We start from the raw sequence: 20,249 nt of genomic DNA, 5'->3' as shown, positions 1-20,249 counted from the left end.
CATATTTATATCATTAATCCAAACTTCTTCCGAAAGTTTTATATCAAATTCTTTTCATAAGGGCTCCAAAAATAAGAAAATTCTCACCTTTAACTACCCAAATAGGTAAAAACTTTGAAATATTCTTTACTTCAACTAAACATTTACCCAACACGTCGATTTTGATATGATTATATCCCACTAGTCTATATGCAGGCGATAATGATGGTTTGCCTATGCGGTTCCAGTAACATCATCTATCACATTACTTTCAGCACCGGTATAAAATTCCATAGTAAACTGCACCCATTTATCTTCGCATCGATGGTAGCTTTATTAGCAAATAACAGGCGAGGTGTCCATGGTAGAATTACTCGTATGGCATGCATTCTACACTCTATTGTTAGTGGTTTGCTTTTCCGCATCGAAAGCATATGACTTTTTTTTGACTGAAATTAGGTTTAAAGCTTGATTTATAATTATTAAGATTATAATTATTATGGTTGAATTTGATAACATTATAATAATTATTATTATTGAATATTAACCTTATTATAATTATTATTCCTAAAATAAGTATTTTTGGAATCTTGCGTAGGCTTATGTTTTATTATTTTGTTATCTTCTGCCTGTGTTTCCTTCTCCAATGAAGACAGCGAGACCGCTAAACGCACGATATCTTCAACAGTGATATTGCCTTCGGTATTTATCCAACTCAGGCAACCCTACTCCTGATAAAAATATCTCTTAAAGGTTCATCAACAGGTGATTTAAAATTACATAAAGAGCAAGTACTTTTCAATTTGATCGAAAAATCGATAATAGTTTTACCGTCTCTTTTTAGAGTATAAAATTATTGTGATGTAGGAAAATACTAGAGATATCCTTAAATATTTTCTTTAAACTATCAAGTAAAGTTATATAATTAATGCTCTCTAAATTATTTGGGCAGTAAAAATTTTTTATTTTAATTAAATTATCAGTACGCTAATAACAAATCTTTTTTTTTTATTTTGATCAACAATATTTTTTACTTTAAAGATGAGTTGTAAATTATATAAATAGTGCTGAATATTCACTTCTTCTTTGACGAATTCTGGAATATAGAATTGAGTAGATGTTGATGTTTCTTCGTTTGTCTTCTGAAATATCTTCTTCGAGTCTTCGTTAGGCATAGTATAATTTTAACCTTTTTATTTAATACGTCTCTTTTTTTTTAAAAATAACCAAGCCCGCTATAATATTTAAAAAATTTCCCAAGCCCATAAAATTATTTTATGTATACTTAACTTATGCTGAAATATTTTATTTAGTAATAATATATCATCTCAACAATATTTATAAATAATATGTAAATTAAAAGTGAATGGAATATTTACATTGTAATTGTATGGATAGATTTATTTGATTAATTGTTTAAAGGAATATTTAAAATTCATATGATATGAATATACGCCATCTATGTTTATTTTTTTATCTGAATTCACGTAAATGGAAAATGTAATAAATGATAATTTTAATCGGCAACGACTATCCACCTTCTTTCATGCTGATAATAGTATAAAGGGATCCATTGACAGAAATATTTGTGATCTTATAGTTCTTATTAATAGTCTTTCAGATTATTATACAACTTCATCTTGTTCAGGGAGAATTAGCATAACAAATAATGTTTTTACATCTTTTTTATAATATAATTATGTTTAGATAGTCTAGTGGAAAACAAGGTCGTTTAATCAACTCCTATCACGATCCGACACCCTCAGATAAAATCGTATTATATCTAATTTTTAGAAACTTTATTTTAAAAAAAGATTGAGGAATTAGTTACTGATGGTGATTTTTCTATATCATTTGAACCATTTATTCTTCATATACAATGTAGGAATTTAGAAAAAGCATCACAATTGGTATATTCTTGTTCAATGATATATAGAGTAAACTTACTTTAGTTGTCTGTTGTTTTAAATGAAGGATTTAAAAATTCTGGCTTGGTTATAGGAAAAAGCAAAAAAATTAATCTGGCAATCAGGAACACCTCAAGTATACATGTTCCATTAAATTACCAACTTGTGTCTAATGAAGTTTTTGAGTTATTTTATGTAATTTGTCAAATATATTTTTTACAGTATGTTAAATACATTGTTGATATTTTAAATGAAGCATTGAAAAAAAATAATGATAAATTATACAAGTAAATTGTTTTTATTTTATAATGTATGAATAAATTTTTTTTTAGATTCACAAAATTTCTAACAGATTATTACAATAAATAATTAAATATTTTATTTATTATGTAAATATATACAATGCATTTGTAATTTGAGCAAAAAGTACCAATTCTAAATATATAAATATTTAATAAACTGCTCATTTATCTTGAGTTGATTTCTTAGTTATCTGTGTGTAATTGGGATTTTAAAATGATATATAAATTTTTATGTTTTAGATAAGTTAAAAAACAAATATATAAATTTTTATGTTTTAGATAAGTTAAAAAACAAATTTTTATATTATATTTAAAAAAATATGTGAATTATCCTGGTTGTATTTTTAAAAAAATTAATTTTACCATAGAATCTTCTTTATTTATAATAAATTATTATTTTGCTGTCATTGCCAATTCACTGGAAAAAAACAGAAAAATAAAATTATAAGTATTTTTCCAAAATTTTTGTTTCTGATTGCACATTTTGGGTTAACTCAAAAGATGTTATGTACATTTAATTTTTTTATTTAATTTTTACATTTAAATATAAAATGAGTAAATTATAGGAGAAAAAATTGAAAAATGGAAACCCCTTAGTATAATCTTGGCAGGGAATGCCTCAATAACCTTCTACCTTGGTTGGGACCCTTCCCATATAAAATCAATGTTGGGCCTTATGTGTTTATAAGTGTAGGAGCACATTCAGTATTAGTTTTACCTTACTAAACAATTGCTTAATCCTACTTGAGAGTAAAATTTATATATTGTAATCATTCTCAAATCAGATTTTATCAGATATCCAAAATGAATTTCTGTTCAGATAAAATTAATGATTCCGATTTGGTTTGTAAAAAATAATAATATCTATTCTGCATGAATTTCTAAAATCTGTTTTGAACCCTTTTATATGCACACATTCATTAATTTTTTTATTTTATATCAGTTAATTTCAATATTGAACATTATTTATTTAAAAAATAGTATAGAGCTGTGCAATTAAAATATTTTGTACTTTAGTTGAATTACATCTATATGGAGAAAGTATAAATTTTATTGTTAAAAGCATCTCTTTCCACTAACATGAGTAGTCAGCACTGCCAATACAACATAAGACAGTTTATATAATTTGATGTATTGAATACTCTGATCTTGCCATTAGTGTAAGATATTCATTTCTTTACTCAGGTGGGGTTCTTTAGAATAGCTAAAATATTCTCTGATATTTCTTATAGATTTTGTTTATGCCATCTTTATTCTATAAATACTTCAAGAATCTGTTGTTTTACATCCTAATCTTTTTTATTTCTTTTGACTTGTGATATTTTGTTTATTTTAGCGAGTTTTAGAGGATGATTTTTTTTGATGTGACGCTCAAGATTTGCACCATGATGTCATAATTGCATCACAATCTAACTTTACATTTGGATGTATCATTTATAATATTCTATGTAAATAATTTAATATTGAATTTTGTGATGATCAATCATTTTTGGTTTTGGTTATATTATGATTTTATATATAATTTTATAATCAAAAATTGAATATATTTGTAATGTTTAAAAAAAATAGAATTATTTTAAAAAATAGAGTGGCTAAAATTTTGATTTTTTTGTTATATCTGCAACAAAAAAAAGGATTTTAAAATATCTAACGAGTCACATAAAGCTAGAGTTATTAAACGGCTTGATTTCGCCGATTTTAAGTGACTAGCTCAAAATTTTAGCCAAAAGTAAATTATCCAAGCTTGAAGATTCTCCCCACAGTTTGCGGAAAGGTTGGAGCATCTATTGCCGAAATTTCGATTTACCTAATAATATTTTGGCCAAAATCTTGATAAAAGTTTTTAAAAATAATTTTAATCAAGCCTTTTAACAACACTACATTCAGCCATAAACATTGCCCATATTTCAAATGATATAATTAACTTTTTGAGAATTAAAAAAAGAAACACGTTACCAGTAGCCTGGATTGAACCCATAAAGGGGGGGGGAGTTTAAAAATTTTTTCCAAACCATATTTTAAAAATTCGCCAATCACTATAGTAGCCAACATAAATGAAAAAAAATATTAGTAACAAATTTTGACCAAATTTATGATTATTACGCGACTGAAAGCATTATTCTGAAAATTTTATCAATGTTAATAAAATCGCCCCCCCCCCCCAAAAAAAAAACTCCCATTTTTTATGACACTCAATATATCTTATTCTATGTTAAAATAATTATTTTAATTAAATTTTTGCATATAACAAAATTTTGCAGAGAATTTCATTATAGATTTTATTTATTATTAAAATACATTAGTATAAATAACACCCCTTTATTTAACTATGTATTATTTTAATGATAACAAATGAGTATATTAATAGAACATTAATAATTCTTATTAGAGATCTGCAAAAGTAGGAAAATCGGGTTCGGGCCTAATATTTTTTAAAAAAATTCGGGTCGGGTTGGATCGGGTTTTGGAATTTTTTTTTTTTAAATATATCTAAATATATCAATTTTATGTTAAATTTTTTATGTAAAATATAAATATTTGATTTTATATATAAAAACTAGACATCTTTTATTTTGAGTAATTATAAAAATGAATTTCCATATTTAAATAAATACAGGCCAGGCCGACAAAACATTTTTAAAATAATTTCGGGCCGGGCTTGAAAAATTAGGCCCGATACAGATCTCTAATTCTTATTGCAAATACAATATTTTTATTAAAAATAGTATAATATATAAATATTATGACTAAGAATACATTATAATTACTTGTTGAATATAAAATATGTTATAATAATATAGCAATTTTATGATTTGAATTTATAAAGAGAGGTGTATTTTTCTCTGAGATTTGACTCATTTATCTAGAATCAAATTTTTATCTAGAAGAATCTTATAAATATTTAATATTACGAATCATTTAAACGTCTTTCACCGGTGCTATTTCTAAAATAGGGTTTTATTCTTTTAAAAATTGAAGAAGAAATTTCATTTAGTGGGTAGCTAAAATAAAAAGCAATGTTTTGATATTAGGCAGGGAATCTAAAGTGCTATTACAATGGAAAGGGCCTGCAAAGCATTTTTTTGTATCAAAGAGTACTCTATTCTGTCAAAATTTTTATACCAAAATTCGACATCACAAAGTAACTTATCATACGATCCTAATAATTCATCAGAATAAAACTCTGAGACTTAATATCCTCTCGCGTTTCAAGTGTATTCAGAATCAACCGGCAAAAGAAAATGAAAGCTGTTTAGAATTAAATTTTGACTAATAAATCTTTCCTTTAATTGAAATAAAAATGTATCAATAAGGATAGTAAAAATATTTATTTTATAAAAATCCTTAATCGTAGATGCATCAATATTTAAGCGATTGGACTATCTAGAAACTATTCTAGGTTTAAAATTTTTAATCCCAAACATATTAGTTATCACCTTTACTTTCTCATTATATTTACCAATCTTTTATTTAAAAATTAATTAAAATTTTTAAAATCTAATTAGTTTAACAATATAAATTTTATTATTAAATTTATAAATATCTAATTTAACTATACTTGAAAAAATTTACAGTATAATTTTATTGTTATTTAATATTTTACAATATATTTTTATTGTTATTTAATATTTTGCATATAATTTTTAATATATATTTTTAAACCATGTTATCATTTAAAATTGAAAATTCTTATTTGTTTTTTTAAATATATTTCATTTTCATATCTTATATAATTTTATTTATAAATTTTAAATAAAATTATTCGCAATAAGAAAAAAAATTTCTATCTAAATTTTTTTTTAAAATTAAAACCCCCCCCCCTTGTCTACGCCACTGCACGTTACTCTACTCCGTTTGAAAAAAAGGAATGCATTCTCGCTTTTAAAATAGAAGTAAAAATTTGTGTTTAAGATCTCAAGGGTTATTTATAACGAGATTAAATAAAATGGGGGTCGCCTTGTTGAATGTTTTCATGTGAATCTAAGCAAAATGGACCATAATTAGTGGTAGTGGGCAGCGTCATAAATGGGGGGGGGGGAGGTTAGGATTATTCGCATCCTATTTTTTTGAGGGGGGTAGGCGGCTTTAATGGGGGTAAGATACATTTTTTGGGGGGTTATCTATTAAATTTTGAGATCAAATAGGACAAAATTTATTGCTGTAAAAATTAATACATTTATTTTAGATCTATTAAAATACAGTTCATCAACCAAATCTATATATTGCAAACAATCAGACATTTTTTTCCAAATAGATCTTTCTGCTATCCTTACAATGTAATTTAAAAGATTTAGATATTTTCAGCAAGCTCATAATGCTATAATAATGAATTCATTGTAAATGATGGGGGTTTTAATTGAATTTATTATCTAAAAAATAACTCCTTATATTCACAAAATGTCGATAGTTGGTAGTAGAGATAAAATAATTTAAGTTATTCTTTTTAAATTTTCTGATAGAGTATCATTATAATTAAAAAGGTGAAATTAAAAATAGGGAAACATAGCCGCCGAAAGAAGTGAATTTTTTTAAGGGGGTAGGCATAGGTTTTAAAGGGGGTTTGTACCAGTGAAAATCCTGTCATGTAGACGTTGGTAGTGGGACAATAACAAGCGTTCAGAGAATTAGTAATTTTCAGCAAGATGAGATAAAAACAAATAAGGAGTAAAATATTTTCCCTAATTGGGTTGAAACCAAAAATTGAAGCCTTGTTTCTCTCCTGCCTATTGTTTTGGAAATAAGTCCTCTAAAAACCGAACCAATAGGTAGACATGTGCGCCGACAGCATTACCGGCGGCGGCGTTTATTTTTTTAAAATGATCGGCTGGCGGCGGCGAATCGATTTAGACGCCGCCACAAAAATTGGCGGCGGCGTCAAATATTTTTCTAACTCAAATTTTTTTTAAATTCAAATTATAAATTCATTGGAAACACTTATAAAATAAAATTTATGCTTTATTATGTTTATAACTAATTTAATCATTTTATTAAGTTAAAATTATCATATATAATATTTAGATTTATAAGACATTAAATGATCTTTTAGAGTTGAGAGTGAGCCAGCTATGGATAATACACGCTCGCTGGGTGTGCTCGTAGCTGGAACGCACAGGACATTTCTAATATTGAAAGTTTAGGAAGATCCAATGCTCTTATCTTCCAAAAATCTAAGAAATCTTTAACTCTAAATTATAAGGCGAAAATAATGAATAACATTCTTTTTCTAAACTAGTTAAATAGTCTTGTTGTTTCATATTGTTATGAATAGATGAATGTTTCGTAGCCAATGTAAGATAATCGAATTTTGAAGCAACTTCCGACGTTTCACATTAGGTTAATTCGTCCGTGTTAGGCCATAGATAGGTAGAGTGTTGACATAAAAATTGCACCAGAGTAATATTTTTTTCCTTTAAATATTCATTTACTATGTTTATAGATTGAAAATAAGGATCCAAAAGTGTTAACACCTAAGTAAAAAAATAAAACAGAGAAATAATATAAAAAAAATAATTTATATATTTTAAAATACTACCTGAAGATCGGTCATTGGAAATCTATGATCAAATTTAGTAATCATATTTTGTTTAAGGGATGCATGGGAGGATTATCATATTCTTTTACAATTAAATGATATTTAATTTCACTACGAAATAATAAGGATAAATTAAATAGTAACTCCTTTTTGGACGTATAAAAATTCAGTTTTTTTAAAGGTTCTAAGAAAATTTAAAAGTTCATGCACCAAGTCCCAATCGGTGTTAAATAATTTGAGATCCGGTTTCTCCATTCTATTTAATAGAATATTTATAGGATTTTTGTTATTGCCAGTCACACTTTCCAAAATTATTAAAATACTATGCCAACATGTAGGCACATTTAATTTTAAGGTTTTTTCTCATATGATTTTTGATATTCCCTATCATCATCAAACCCAAAGATCTTCATAAAAAAATCATTATCATCCAAATCTAAATCCGGTGTAAATGATATCGATTCAAAACATTTCCTATTTTCGATATCGTTTATATTTTCAAAATCAGCAGTTTTTGAATCTTAAGGAAATTATAATTTCTCTCACTTTTTTAATGAGATTTTTTATTTTATTAACTTTTTTATTCCATCTCACGAGATTATGTAATCCATGTCCCAAACATTAATGATGGTCATATTCTCCTAGACGAACACTTTTCTTTACATTGGGTCCTGCATCCATAACCATTTGAATTTTCTTGGACCCTAAATCAAATTCATTTTCAACTTTTTCTATCTCGGAAAGAATAGTTTCAGCGATATGTTTTTGAGTGACATGATGTGTCGCCAATGTATATAATACAATATTAAAATTATTATCTATTTCGTGAAATGTAAAGATAATATAATTTCGCCGTCTATATTTGTCGGTCCACATGACCTATATTAATTTGTTGACATATGTATGCTTTCATTGATAAATACACATTATCTAATCCACTCCGGCTAAGTGTTGTTCTATCTGGTAAATCTTTTGTATCTGAAATAATGCCATATTTCTACATAATAAAAAGTTAATAATAAAAATATTATGCCATAAAAAATTCTAAATGAGGGATGAGATCAGTTTTATTTAAATATTCTATTGTAAAATAATTAAATATTTTAACAGCTAAAATAAAAATTAAGATAAAAAGAATAAAATATATAATAATATCAATACCTTTTCTGCTTTACTATCCTAATCTTATCTTATCTAGCAAGTTGGTCACAGACCTGCCCAAAGTGAGCCAACAAATCTAATTTATAACAAATAATATTAATTAATTTTAAAAAATAAAATCACATTTTAGTAATTCAAAAAATATTTAATACTATTTTTCTTCTAGTTACAATTCATAAATAATATATAAAATAATAATTATTTTTAATAATAAAAAATATGTATCACGCCTCGCGGCGTGTTGAGCGCCGACACTTTTTTGGCGGCGGCGTCGGCGTGGTCAATAATCATCGGCGGCGGCGTATTTGATCGGCGGCGCACATGTCTACAGGCCTGCCACGATCTTTGGGTTTAGACAATACATCAAGTCTAGCATCAAAAAATATATACCCCACGGGCTCAGGAATATCATATTTTATTTACAAAAAGTTATTAATTGCTTAAATAGATAAATAAATTGAGGTTATCATGAATATATAAAGGTTTAACTCCATTATTTCTATAGGTGATAAGGGGAGAGGTAACGTTTAAAGAGATATACAATAAGAGGATAATGATGGATGTTTATTACTTAAAATATCAAAGTATGCTCTATAGGTTCAGTGTTATTTGATGAACAAGACAAACAGGTGGCTCCATTAATATAACCTACATTTATATTTTGGCTGATAAGCTTAACTTCGATCAGGCAAAATATCAATATTTTTAAAAGTAGATTCTAGATAACTGTAGAAATTGTAGAATTTTATTTTTAATGTTAAAGTTTATGTTTATTTTATTTTTTAAAGATCTTTTTGGGTTTTCTAGAATTACATAACTAAATGATAAAAGATCGTCCTATAATTGTATTGAAATCCAATTATCTAATAATGTTGATAAAGATAGGGTTAAAAAAATCAGCTAGTGATACACGGGTTCCTTTGGGTATTCTAAAGATAGTTTGCGGTTTGAGAAAATTTAGGTATGAGCTTCCCCAAAAAAAGGTGGTTTGATATTGGAATAACCTGAGAATTAAGTGGATTGCAAAATTTGAAATTTAAGAATTTGTATCAAATAGTTAGAAAATAAACGCTTGAGATTGTGTTTTCTTAATTTGCCATTTAATTTTGCAGAGAACCTTAGACCATGTTGGACGTATTCCCTACTTATTATTATTGAATATAGGATAAATTGAATCGAAATCTAATTACCTTCAAATATTTAGTAAATAGGTATCAAGTAGTTAATTTTATTGATGTTTGCCTTTTACCGTTCTCCCCTATTATGCAAACGCAAAATTTTACTTTATATTTTCTATAGAGGGGGGGGGGGGTGATGCGTGACCAAAAGTGCCCGATTTTAATCTATAGTAAATCAAAATATATCTTAGCCACTTGGGAAATTTTTTTAGGTATCATTTTGAGCTAAAATTTACTATATAAACTTACTCCGCCTTCCTCATTATGTAGAATCTCATTGTAAGCATTCATTTTCAAAATGTAAGTATGTTAAAAAAAATTTAAAATATTATAAATTGAAATTTTTCACAAAAAATAATTTATAGAAAAAAAAAGTGTAAAACCATAAATATCTTTATATAAATATAACCAGATCAAAGGCTTCTACGTAGTGTTGCGGAATCGTCTAAAAACTACGCCTAAGCCTAATTAGGTTTAGCCTTAATCGTATGTAGGCTAAAATTTAATTAGTCAAAAATTCTGCATCAGATAATTGTCCGTCAGTGTTCCGTAAGATATGCCTAGAATTCATTATTATTTATCTATTTTTAGTAAAATAATTTATTTTATTTATATTTAATGTTAATGTTAATGTTAATATTTTATTATTATCAACAAAAAAACATGATATGATTAAATATTTTTTATTTAAATTATTATATTATAAAATGAAATATGATAATAGTATGAAAATGGATTTATTTATTTAATGTTTATTTAATAATATGCGCTATGTAATATTATTTTTGTTACAATTTACCAGTAATTTTCACGCCCAAAATGATAAATAAAAAATATTTTTTGAAGTTCAAAAAGATTTCTAAACATATTTTGATTTGATAAGAATTTTAAATCTTCTTTCTACATAAATCTTTTTTGAGGAATTCTTTTGTGATTTTTTATAGTTTTTTTTATCATTTATGTAAAATTATCTATTTTTTAAAGTATATTAAAAGAGGTTTTATTTTTCTAGATAGTTTTTTTTTAAATATTTATTATTAAACTTTTTTATGTTATTTTATATGATCTTTTTAAGGATAATATTTGACAATTGTCATATTCGTTATTTTTTAACATTTTTGAGATTTTTTGACACAAAAGGGTGAAAATAATATTTATATTGTAAAGATGTTAGATGTTCCTTGGAAAATAGACAATTATTATAATCGGAATTTTTAACTATTAGATTTTTTGATGCTAATAGGTAAAAATATGTATTTTTAACATGTTAAATTAAAAAAATTTAATTAAGATGTATCATAAAAAGTGACAATTGTCATATCGTTACTTTTAAAGTTTTTTGAATTTTTTTGACGCAAATAGGCAAAAAAATAAATTGCTAACATGTTAAATTAAATTTCAGTGAAGATGTACCATAGATAAGTGACAATTGTCATAATCATTATTTTTTAAGTTTTTTGAATTTTTTATAAGTAAAAGGACTAAAATAAGTATTGCTAAAATGTTAAAATAAAACTTCAGCGAAGATGTCCCTTGTTATAATCGTTATTTTTAAAGTTTTTTGAATTTTTTGACGCAAATGGATAAAAATATAGATTCATGTTGAATTAAAATTTCATGAAGATGTACCATAGAAAAGTGACAAGCCGCATCGGTGGCTTTATGGAGATGTGAAAATGACATGATATCAAGTAATCAGGGTTTCGAACCGAACCAAATTATAAAACCGAATCGAACCATTATAATTTTCTGAACCGCAACCGAACCGTTATAAAAAAAATATAAAAAGAGCGAACAGAACTGTTATAAATAATTTAACCCTTTATTCATTATTTTGATTTGATATAAGATAGAACTAACCTTAAACTTGATAAAATATTTATTTATTTTAATTTCTTAAGCTTTTTAGGTTGTATCTGAGTGTAGGACATTTAATTTATAGCACTAATATTAACACTTGATTTTTGTTTTTTAAATCGATTTTGATTTTAATAAGCCAAATATTAAACAAGATTGTCTGATGAGAATAGTCAAAAAAAAAATTTATATTAGGATTAGATATTATATACTAATTCTGTACATTTATTTCTGTCCCCATGAACGGATGTAATAAAATGCCAATTTGCCCCTGTTTTTGGGGAGAAATCCATTTTTACCATATATTTATAAAATTCAAAATATTAACATTAAATTTATAGGATGTTGATTGTATCATATTCATAAATAATATTCATATGGTTTGTAAGCTCTTTCATAAAAATTTTACCCTGAATTCAGACTCAGCACGATTTTGCACTGAGTATAGAAAAACTTTTGCTAATTGTTATTGTAGGTACATTTTAATAGATGTAGAATTAAAATTTATTAATTAAAGGAATAAGATTGTGAATCCATATCTTAAAAGTTTAGGATTTAACATATGTTACAATTCTCTTTAGTAATCACTTTGCATTTATTTATCAAATTTAAAGCAGGATAAAAGGGACAACGATTATGAACATGAAAATTGTCATTTGTGTTTTTGTTTCGCTAAATGATACCAACACATTTCTCAAAAAAAATATATAATTAAAGATCGAAGATTGTAATAATTGGCACTTTTCTGAAATATTTCAATAAAATTTAAACAAAATATCTCTATTGAATGATTTCACAAAAAATATCGAAAAACTTTAAAAATAACATTATGACAATTGTCACTTTCCTACGGTGCATCTTTATGAAATTTTAATTTGACATTTTTACAATCTATATTTTATCTGATTTGGGCCAAAAAAAATTCAAAAAATTTAAAAAATAACGATTATGACAATTGCCACCTATCTAGGGTGCATCTTTATGGAAGTTTTATTTTAAAATGTTAACAATACTTATTTTAGCCCATTGACGTTAAAAACTTTAAAAATAACGATTATGACAATTGTCAATTTTCTATGGTGCATCTTCATGAAATTTTAATTTAACATGTTTATAATATATATTTTAAAACATTTGCATCAAAAAAATTCAAAAACTTTAAAAATAACGATTATGACAATTGTTATTTTTCTATGCTACATCTTTATAAAATTTTACTTTAACATGTTTACAATCTATATTTTCACCCATTTGCGTCAAAAAAATCAAAATCTTTAAAAATAACGATTATGACAATTGTCACTTATCTATAGTACACCTTCACTATTTTATTTTAACATGTTAGCAGTAGTGTTGCGTAATCGGCTAAAAACTACGCCTAAGCCTAATAAGGCTAAGCCTAAAAATCGGCTAAGCCTAATTAGGCTAAGCCTAAAAATCGGCTAAGCCTAATTAGGCTAAGCCTAAAAATCGGCTAAGCCTAATTAGGCTAAGCCTAAAAATCGGCTAATCCTAATTAGGCTAAGCCTAAAAATCGGCTAATCCTAATTAGGCTAAGCCTAAAAATCGGCTAAGCCTATTAGCCTAAGCCTAAAAATCGGCTAAGCCTAATTAGGTAAGCCTAAAAATCGGCTAAAACTAAAAATCGGCTAAGCCTAATTAGGTTAAGCCTATATAAATCTGCTAAAAATTAGTCAAAATTCTGCATCGATGCTTAGTATTAATTATTATTTATTTATTTTAGTAAAATAATTTATTTTATTTATATTTAATGTAAATATTTTATTATTATCAACAAATAAACATGATATGATTTAATATTTTTTATTTATATTATTATATTTTCAAATGAAAATAAATTTATTTATTTGATGTTATTTTAATAAAAAAAATAATATGCTGCTATATTGTAAATTGTAATATTCTTTTTAATATAATTTATTAGTGATTTTCACAATCTTCTTTATAAATACATCTTTTATTGAGGAATTATATTGTAAATTTTATTAGATAAATAAACAATCTTTTAGGTGAAATCTTTTATAATTTTTTTATCATTTTTTTTAAATTATCTTTTTTATTAAATGAGGTAGATTTTATGAAACTTTTTTGATGATTTTATATGATCTTTTTAAGGATAATATTTTAATGTGACAATTGTCATAATCGTTATTTTATAAGTTTTTTGAATTTTTTTGAAGGAAGTATGTTAAAATAAGTATTAATAACATGTGTAAATACAAATTTAGTGAAGATGTACCAATGAAAAGTGACAATTGTCATAATCGTTATTTTTAAAGTTTTTCGAATTTTTTTGACGAAAATATGTTAAAATAAGAATTAATAACATGTGTAAATATAAATTTAGTGAAGATGTACCAATGAAAAGTGACAATTGTCATAATGGTTAATTTTAAAGTTTTTTGAATTTTTTTGACGAAAATTTGTTAAAATAAGTATTAATAACATGTGTAAATATAAATTTAGTGAAGATGTACCATAGAAAAGTGACAATTGTCATAATCGTTATTTTTAAAGTTTTTTGAATTTTTTTGACGAAAATATGTTAAAATAAGTATTAATAACATGTGTAAATATAAATTTAGTGAAGATGTACCAATGAAAAGTGACAATTGTCATAATCGCTATTTTTAAAGTTTTTTGAATTTTTTTGACGAAAATATGTTAAAATAAGTATTAATAACATGTGTAAATATAAATTTAGTGAAGATGTACCAAAGAAAAGTGACAATTGTCATAATCGTTATTTTTAAAGTTTTTTGAATTTTTTTGACGACAATATGTTAAAATAAGTATTAAAAACATGTTTAAATAAAAATTTAGTGAAGATGTACCATAGAAAATTGACAATTGTCATAATCGTTATTTTTAAAGTTTTTTGAATTTTTTTGAAGAAAATATGTTAAAATAAGTATTAAAAACATGTTTAAATAAAAATTTAGTGAAGATGTACCATAGAAAAGTGACAATTGTCATAATCGTTATTTTATACGTTTTTTGAATTTTTTTGAAGAAAATAGGTTAAAATAAGTATTAAAAACATGTTTAAATTAAAATTTAGTGAAGATGTGCCATAGAAAAGTGACAATTGTCATAATCGTTATTTTTAATTTTTTGAATTTTTTTGACGAAAATATGTTAAAATAAGTATTAATAACATGTGTAAATATAAATTTAGTGAAGATGTACCAATGAAAAGTGACAATTGTCATAATCGTTATTTTTAAAGTTTTTTGAATTTTTTTGAAGAAAATATCTTAAAATAAGTAGTAAAAACATGTTTAAATAAAAACTTAGTGAAGATGTACCATAGAAAAGTGACAATTATCATAATCGTTATTTTATAAGTTTTTGGAATTTTTTTGAAGAAAATATGTTAAAATAAGTATTAAAAACATGTTTAAATAAAAATTTAGTGAAGATGTACCATAGAAAATTGACATTGTCATAATGGTTATTTTTAAAGTTTTTTGAATTTTTTTGACGAAAATATGTTAAAATAAGTATTAATAACATGTGTAAATATAAATTTAGTGAAGACAATGAAAAGTGACAATTGTCATATTCGTTATTTTTTAAATTTTTTTGACGAAAATATGTTAAAATAAGTATTAATAACATGTGTAAATATAAATTTAGTGAAGATGTACCAATGAAAAGTGACAATTGTCATAATCGTTATTCTTAAAGTTTTTTGAATTTTTGTTGACGAAAATATGTTAAAATGAGTAATAATAACATGTTTAAATAAAAATTTAGTGAAGATGTACTATAGAAAAGTGACAATTGTCATAATCGTTATTTTTAAAATTTCTTTGATGTAAATGGGTAAAAATATAGATTGTAAAATTAAAATTGCCTGAGTATATGCCATAGAAAAACATATGGTAATAATAGATTCTTCCCCAAAAACAGGAGCAAATTGGCATTTTATTACATTTGTTCATCGGGTCAGAAATTAATATGCAAAATTTATATCATAATATCTAATCCCAAGTTAGAAATTATTATTTTTTTACCAATTTTCACCAGACAATCTTGTTTAAAATTTGGGTAAACTTTTTTTTCTATTTTAAAATCAATATCGAAGCAAGTTAACTATTTTCGTTAAAAAAAATCAAAAAACTTTAAAAATAACGATTATGACAATTGTCGCTTATCTAGAGTACATCTTCACTAAATTTTTATTTAAACATGTTATCAATACTTATTTTAAAATATCTTTGTCAATAAAATTCAAAAAACTTTAAAAATAACGATTATGACAATTGTCACTTTTCATTGGTACATCTTCACTAAATTTATATTTACACATGTTATTAATATTTATTTTAACATATTTTCGTCAAAAAAATTCAAAAAATTAAAAATAACGATTATGACAATTGTCACTTTTCTATGGCACATCTTCACTAAATTTTAATTTAAACATGTTTTTAATATTTATTTTAACATATTTTCTTCAAAAAAATTCAAAAAACTTTAAAAATAACAATTATGACAAATGTCACTTTTCATTGGTACTTCTTCACTAAATTTATATTTACACATGTTATTAATACTTATTTTAACATATTTTCTTCAAAAAAATTCAAAAAACTTTAAAATTAACGATTATGACAAATGTCACTTTTCATTGGTACATCTTCACTAAATTTTTATTTAAACATGTTATTAATACTTATTTTAACATATTGTCGTCAAAAAAATTCAAAAAACTTTAAAAATAACGATTATGACAATTGTCACTTTTCTTTGGTACATCTTCCCTAAATTTATATTTACACATGTTATTAATACTTATTTTAACATATTTTCTTCAAAAAAATTCAAAAAACTTTAAAAATAGCGATTATGACAATTGTCACTTTTCATTGGTACATCTTCACTAAATTTATATTTACACATGTTATTAATACTTATTTTAACATATTTTCGTCAAAAAAATTCAAAAAACTTTAAAAATAGCGATTATGACAATTGTCACTTTTCTATGGTACATCTTCACTAAATTTATATTTACACATGTTATTAATACTTATTTTAACAAATTTTCGTCAAAAAAATTCAAAAAACTTTAAAATTAACCATTATGACAATTGTCACTTTTCATTGGTACATCTTCACTAAATTTATATTTACACATGTTATTAATTCTTATTTTAACATATTTTCGTCAAAAAAATTCGAAAATCTTTAAAAATAACGATTATGACAATTATCACTTTTCATTGGTACATCTTCACTTAATTTGTATTTACACATGTTATTAATACTTATTTTAACATACTTCCTTCAAAAAAATTCAAAAAACTTATAAAAGAACGATTATGACAATTGTCACATTAAAATATTATCCTTAAAAAGATCATATAAAATAACATCAAAAAAGTTTCATAAAATCCACCTTATTTAATAATAAATAGATAATTTTAAAAAAATGATAAAAGATTTCACCTAAAAGATTGTTTATTTATCTAATAAAATTTACAATATAATTCCTCAATAAAAGATGTATTTACAAAGAAGATTGTGAAAATCACTAATAAATTATATTATAAATAATATTACATTTTTACAATATAGCAGCATATTATTTTTTTTTATTAAAAAAACATCAAATAAATAAATTTATTTTCATTTCAAAATATAATAATATAAATAAAAAATATTAAATCATATCATGTTTATTTGTTGATAATAATAAAATATTTACATTAAATATAAATAAAATAAATTATTTTACTAAAATAAATAAATAATAATTAATGCTAAGCATCGATGCAGAATTTTGACTAATTTATTTTAGGCAATTTTTAGGCTTAGCCCATTTTTAGGCTTATCCAATTTTTAGGCTTAGCCGATTTTTAGGCTTAGCCAATTTTTAGGCTTAGCCGATTTTTAGGCTTAGCCTAATTAGGTTTAGCCGATTTTTAGGCTTAGCCTAATTAGGCTTAGCCGATTTTTAGGCTATACCTAATTAAGCTTAGCCGATTTTTCCACCTAAAATCTCGGCTAAGCCGTTTTTAGTCGGCTAAAATTAGCTGATTACGCAACACTAGTTAGCAGTCTAAATTTTTGCATATTTGTGTCAAAAAAATTCAAAAAACTTAAAAAATAACGATTATGATTGTCACTTATCTAGGGTACATTTTCGCTGAAGTTTTATTTAAACATGTTAGCAATACATATTTCAGACCATTTACGTGAAAATTTAAAAATAACGATTATGATTATTGTCATTTATCTATGGTACATCTTCACTATTTTTAATTTAACATGTTAGCAATACTTATTTTTGCCCATTTGCGTCAAAGAAATTCATAAAACTTTAAAAATAACGATTATGACGATTGTCACTTTTAATGGTACATCTTAATTGAAATTTTAATTTAACATATTACCCTCTATTGCACTTTGTAAACCTGAGGCAACGTCTTAAATATTTTGCTATAAATATTGTTATAATTGATTTTACGATCTAACGCGCATTGTATATTCTAAGTAACATATATATTTTATAATAAAGACGTCAATCATGAACATAACATTATTTTTCTATCAAATATTATACATTTATTTTTCGCTTTTTATAAAATGGCTACCTTGAAAATTTAAATTTATTTATCGTATTTTGATTCGTTATAAATCATTTAAATTCTAGTGGAATTCTATAAATATTTTTAAATCTAGTAAAAATAATATCATTTTATATAATTATTATATTTTTATAAATTTTAACATAACAAAACATTTTTTATTTCTAATAATATGATATGTTAACTGAGGTTAACATTGCCCATTTAGACGATTTTTGTTATAATAAAATATTTATTGAAAATTTTATCAAATAAATTTATAGCTCAATGACTAGTGATATAAATTATAGAATACCGGTAGATAGTGAGGATTCTCAATTGAGTGATTCGTCTGATGAAGAATATTTACCATGTGATACTGGTAAATTTAGTATTTCTTATGCTATAATAAATATTTTTAGGGGCAATTGAATCAGATTATTCGGATATTGAAAGTAATGACTCTGACTCAAGCCATCCTGATGATGGATTGTCAGGACGACGAAATATATGGAAATCCTCTTTAACTAATGTCCCACGAGTAGCCCCAGATTGGAAAGGCAGTTTACCCTTCGCCAATAAAGTTAAAAATCCGATATACTACTTCAAATTTTTACTGGGAAATATACTTCCTACAATAGTTCAACAATCAAATCTATATTCTATTCAAAAAGATATAAGCAGACCCCTTAATTTATTGTTAGATGAATTAGAACAATTCATACGAATTTTGTTCTATATGAGCATTATAAATCTACCAAGAGCTCGTTTATATTGGACGGCTATTACTAGAATCGCTAATGTAGCTAACATTATGTCAGTAAAAAGGTGGGAGTTCATAAAATCATGTTTTCACATAAATGACAACACGAAAGCATGTCCTTTTGTGACTGAAGGGTATGATGCTCTTCATAAAATACGACCTATGCTGACGATCACAACAAATATTTTAAAAGATATTACACTAGGAGAAAATCTATGCGTCGATGAGCAAGTTGTTCCTTTCAAGGGACAAAGTAAGATGAAACAATACAACCCCCAAAAGCCTAAAAAGTGGGGTTTTAAATTCTTTTTATTATGTGGAAATGATGGTATTGTTTATAATTATGAAATGTATATGGGGAAGATTCTCCAAGCCGAAGGTATGCCAGATATAGGAGCTTGTGGGAATTCAGTTCTGCACATGGTTGTCGCAGTTCCATTGGATCAAAATTATAAGTTATACTTTGACAATTGGTTCTCTAGCATAAACTTACTGGTTATATTAGCGCAAAGGGGAATACAATGTGTATCAACGGTTAGGGCAAATCGCCTCAAAAATTGTGTTTTGCCGACAGATCAAGAGATCAAAAAAAAAGGAAGAGGAAGTTTTGTTGAAAAAAAACGGTGATCAATGGAGTAGAATTATCTGTAATCAAATGGTTTGACAATCGTTCAGTTTATCTAATGAGCAGCTTTATAGGGGCCCACCCGATATCTGACGTGAAACGATTCGATAGAAAAAAAAAGGAAAGCATTAACGTAAAATGTCCAGCCATTGTTAAAAATTATAATAAAAACATGGGTGGAGTGGATCTTATAGATTCCCTACTAGCATTATATAGAATTCATATCAGGTCCCGAAAATGGTATCACCGAGTAGCCTTTCATATATTTGACATGATGCTTGTTAATTCATGGCTATTGTACCGGAGAGATTGTAACCTGTTACAAATTCCCAGGAAAGAGCAGGA

General features: G+C 25.1%; 2 protein-coding genes and 1 long non-coding RNA gene across 3 annotated transcripts; all 3 read left to right on the top strand.

The window, feature by feature from the left end:
* The first annotated feature begins 1,393 nt into the window (after positions 1 to 1,393).
* Positions 1,394 to 2,337, top strand: LOC135924638 (tRNA wybutosine-synthesizing protein 3 homolog). The gene is made up of 6 exons (XM_065459727.1): positions 1,394 to 1,650; positions 1,691 to 1,753; positions 1,794 to 1,889; positions 1,932 to 2,063; positions 2,109 to 2,173; positions 2,219 to 2,337. Exons 1-6 carry the CDS (start codon positions 1,471 to 1,473, stop codon positions 2,253 to 2,255), a joined length of 573 nt encoding a protein of 190 aa, XP_065315799.1. The 5' UTR covers positions 1,394 to 1,470; the 3' UTR covers positions 2,256 to 2,337.
* A 16,185-nt stretch (positions 2,338 to 18,522) lies between these two features.
* On the top strand, positions 18,523 to 18,971 carry LOC135925150 (uncharacterized). The gene is made up of 3 exons (XR_010571552.1): positions 18,523 to 18,630; positions 18,801 to 18,898; positions 18,939 to 18,971. It is a non-coding gene; the product is annotated as an uncharacterized LOC135925150 (long non-coding RNA).
* Positions 18,972 to 19,255: 284 nt separating this feature from the next.
* On the top strand, positions 19,256 to 19,906 carry LOC135924275 (piggyBac transposable element-derived protein 4-like). Its single transcript, XM_065459329.1, has one exon. It carries the CDS (start codon positions 19,256 to 19,258, stop codon positions 19,904 to 19,906), a length of 651 nt encoding a protein of 216 aa, XP_065315401.1.
* The last annotated feature ends 343 nt before the right edge of the window (positions 19,907 to 20,249 follow it).

The sequence above is a fragment of the Gordionus sp. m RMFG-2023 genome, chromosome 2, assembly GCF_954871325.1.
Source record: "Gordionus sp. m RMFG-2023 chromosome 2, tfGorSpeb1-WG-v2, whole genome shotgun sequence".
Classification (NCBI taxonomy): domain Eukaryota; kingdom Metazoa; phylum Nematomorpha; class Gordioida; order Chordodea; family Parachordodidae; genus Gordionus; species Gordionus sp. m RMFG-2023.
This window is presented reverse-complemented; position numbering and strand designations above follow the sequence as displayed.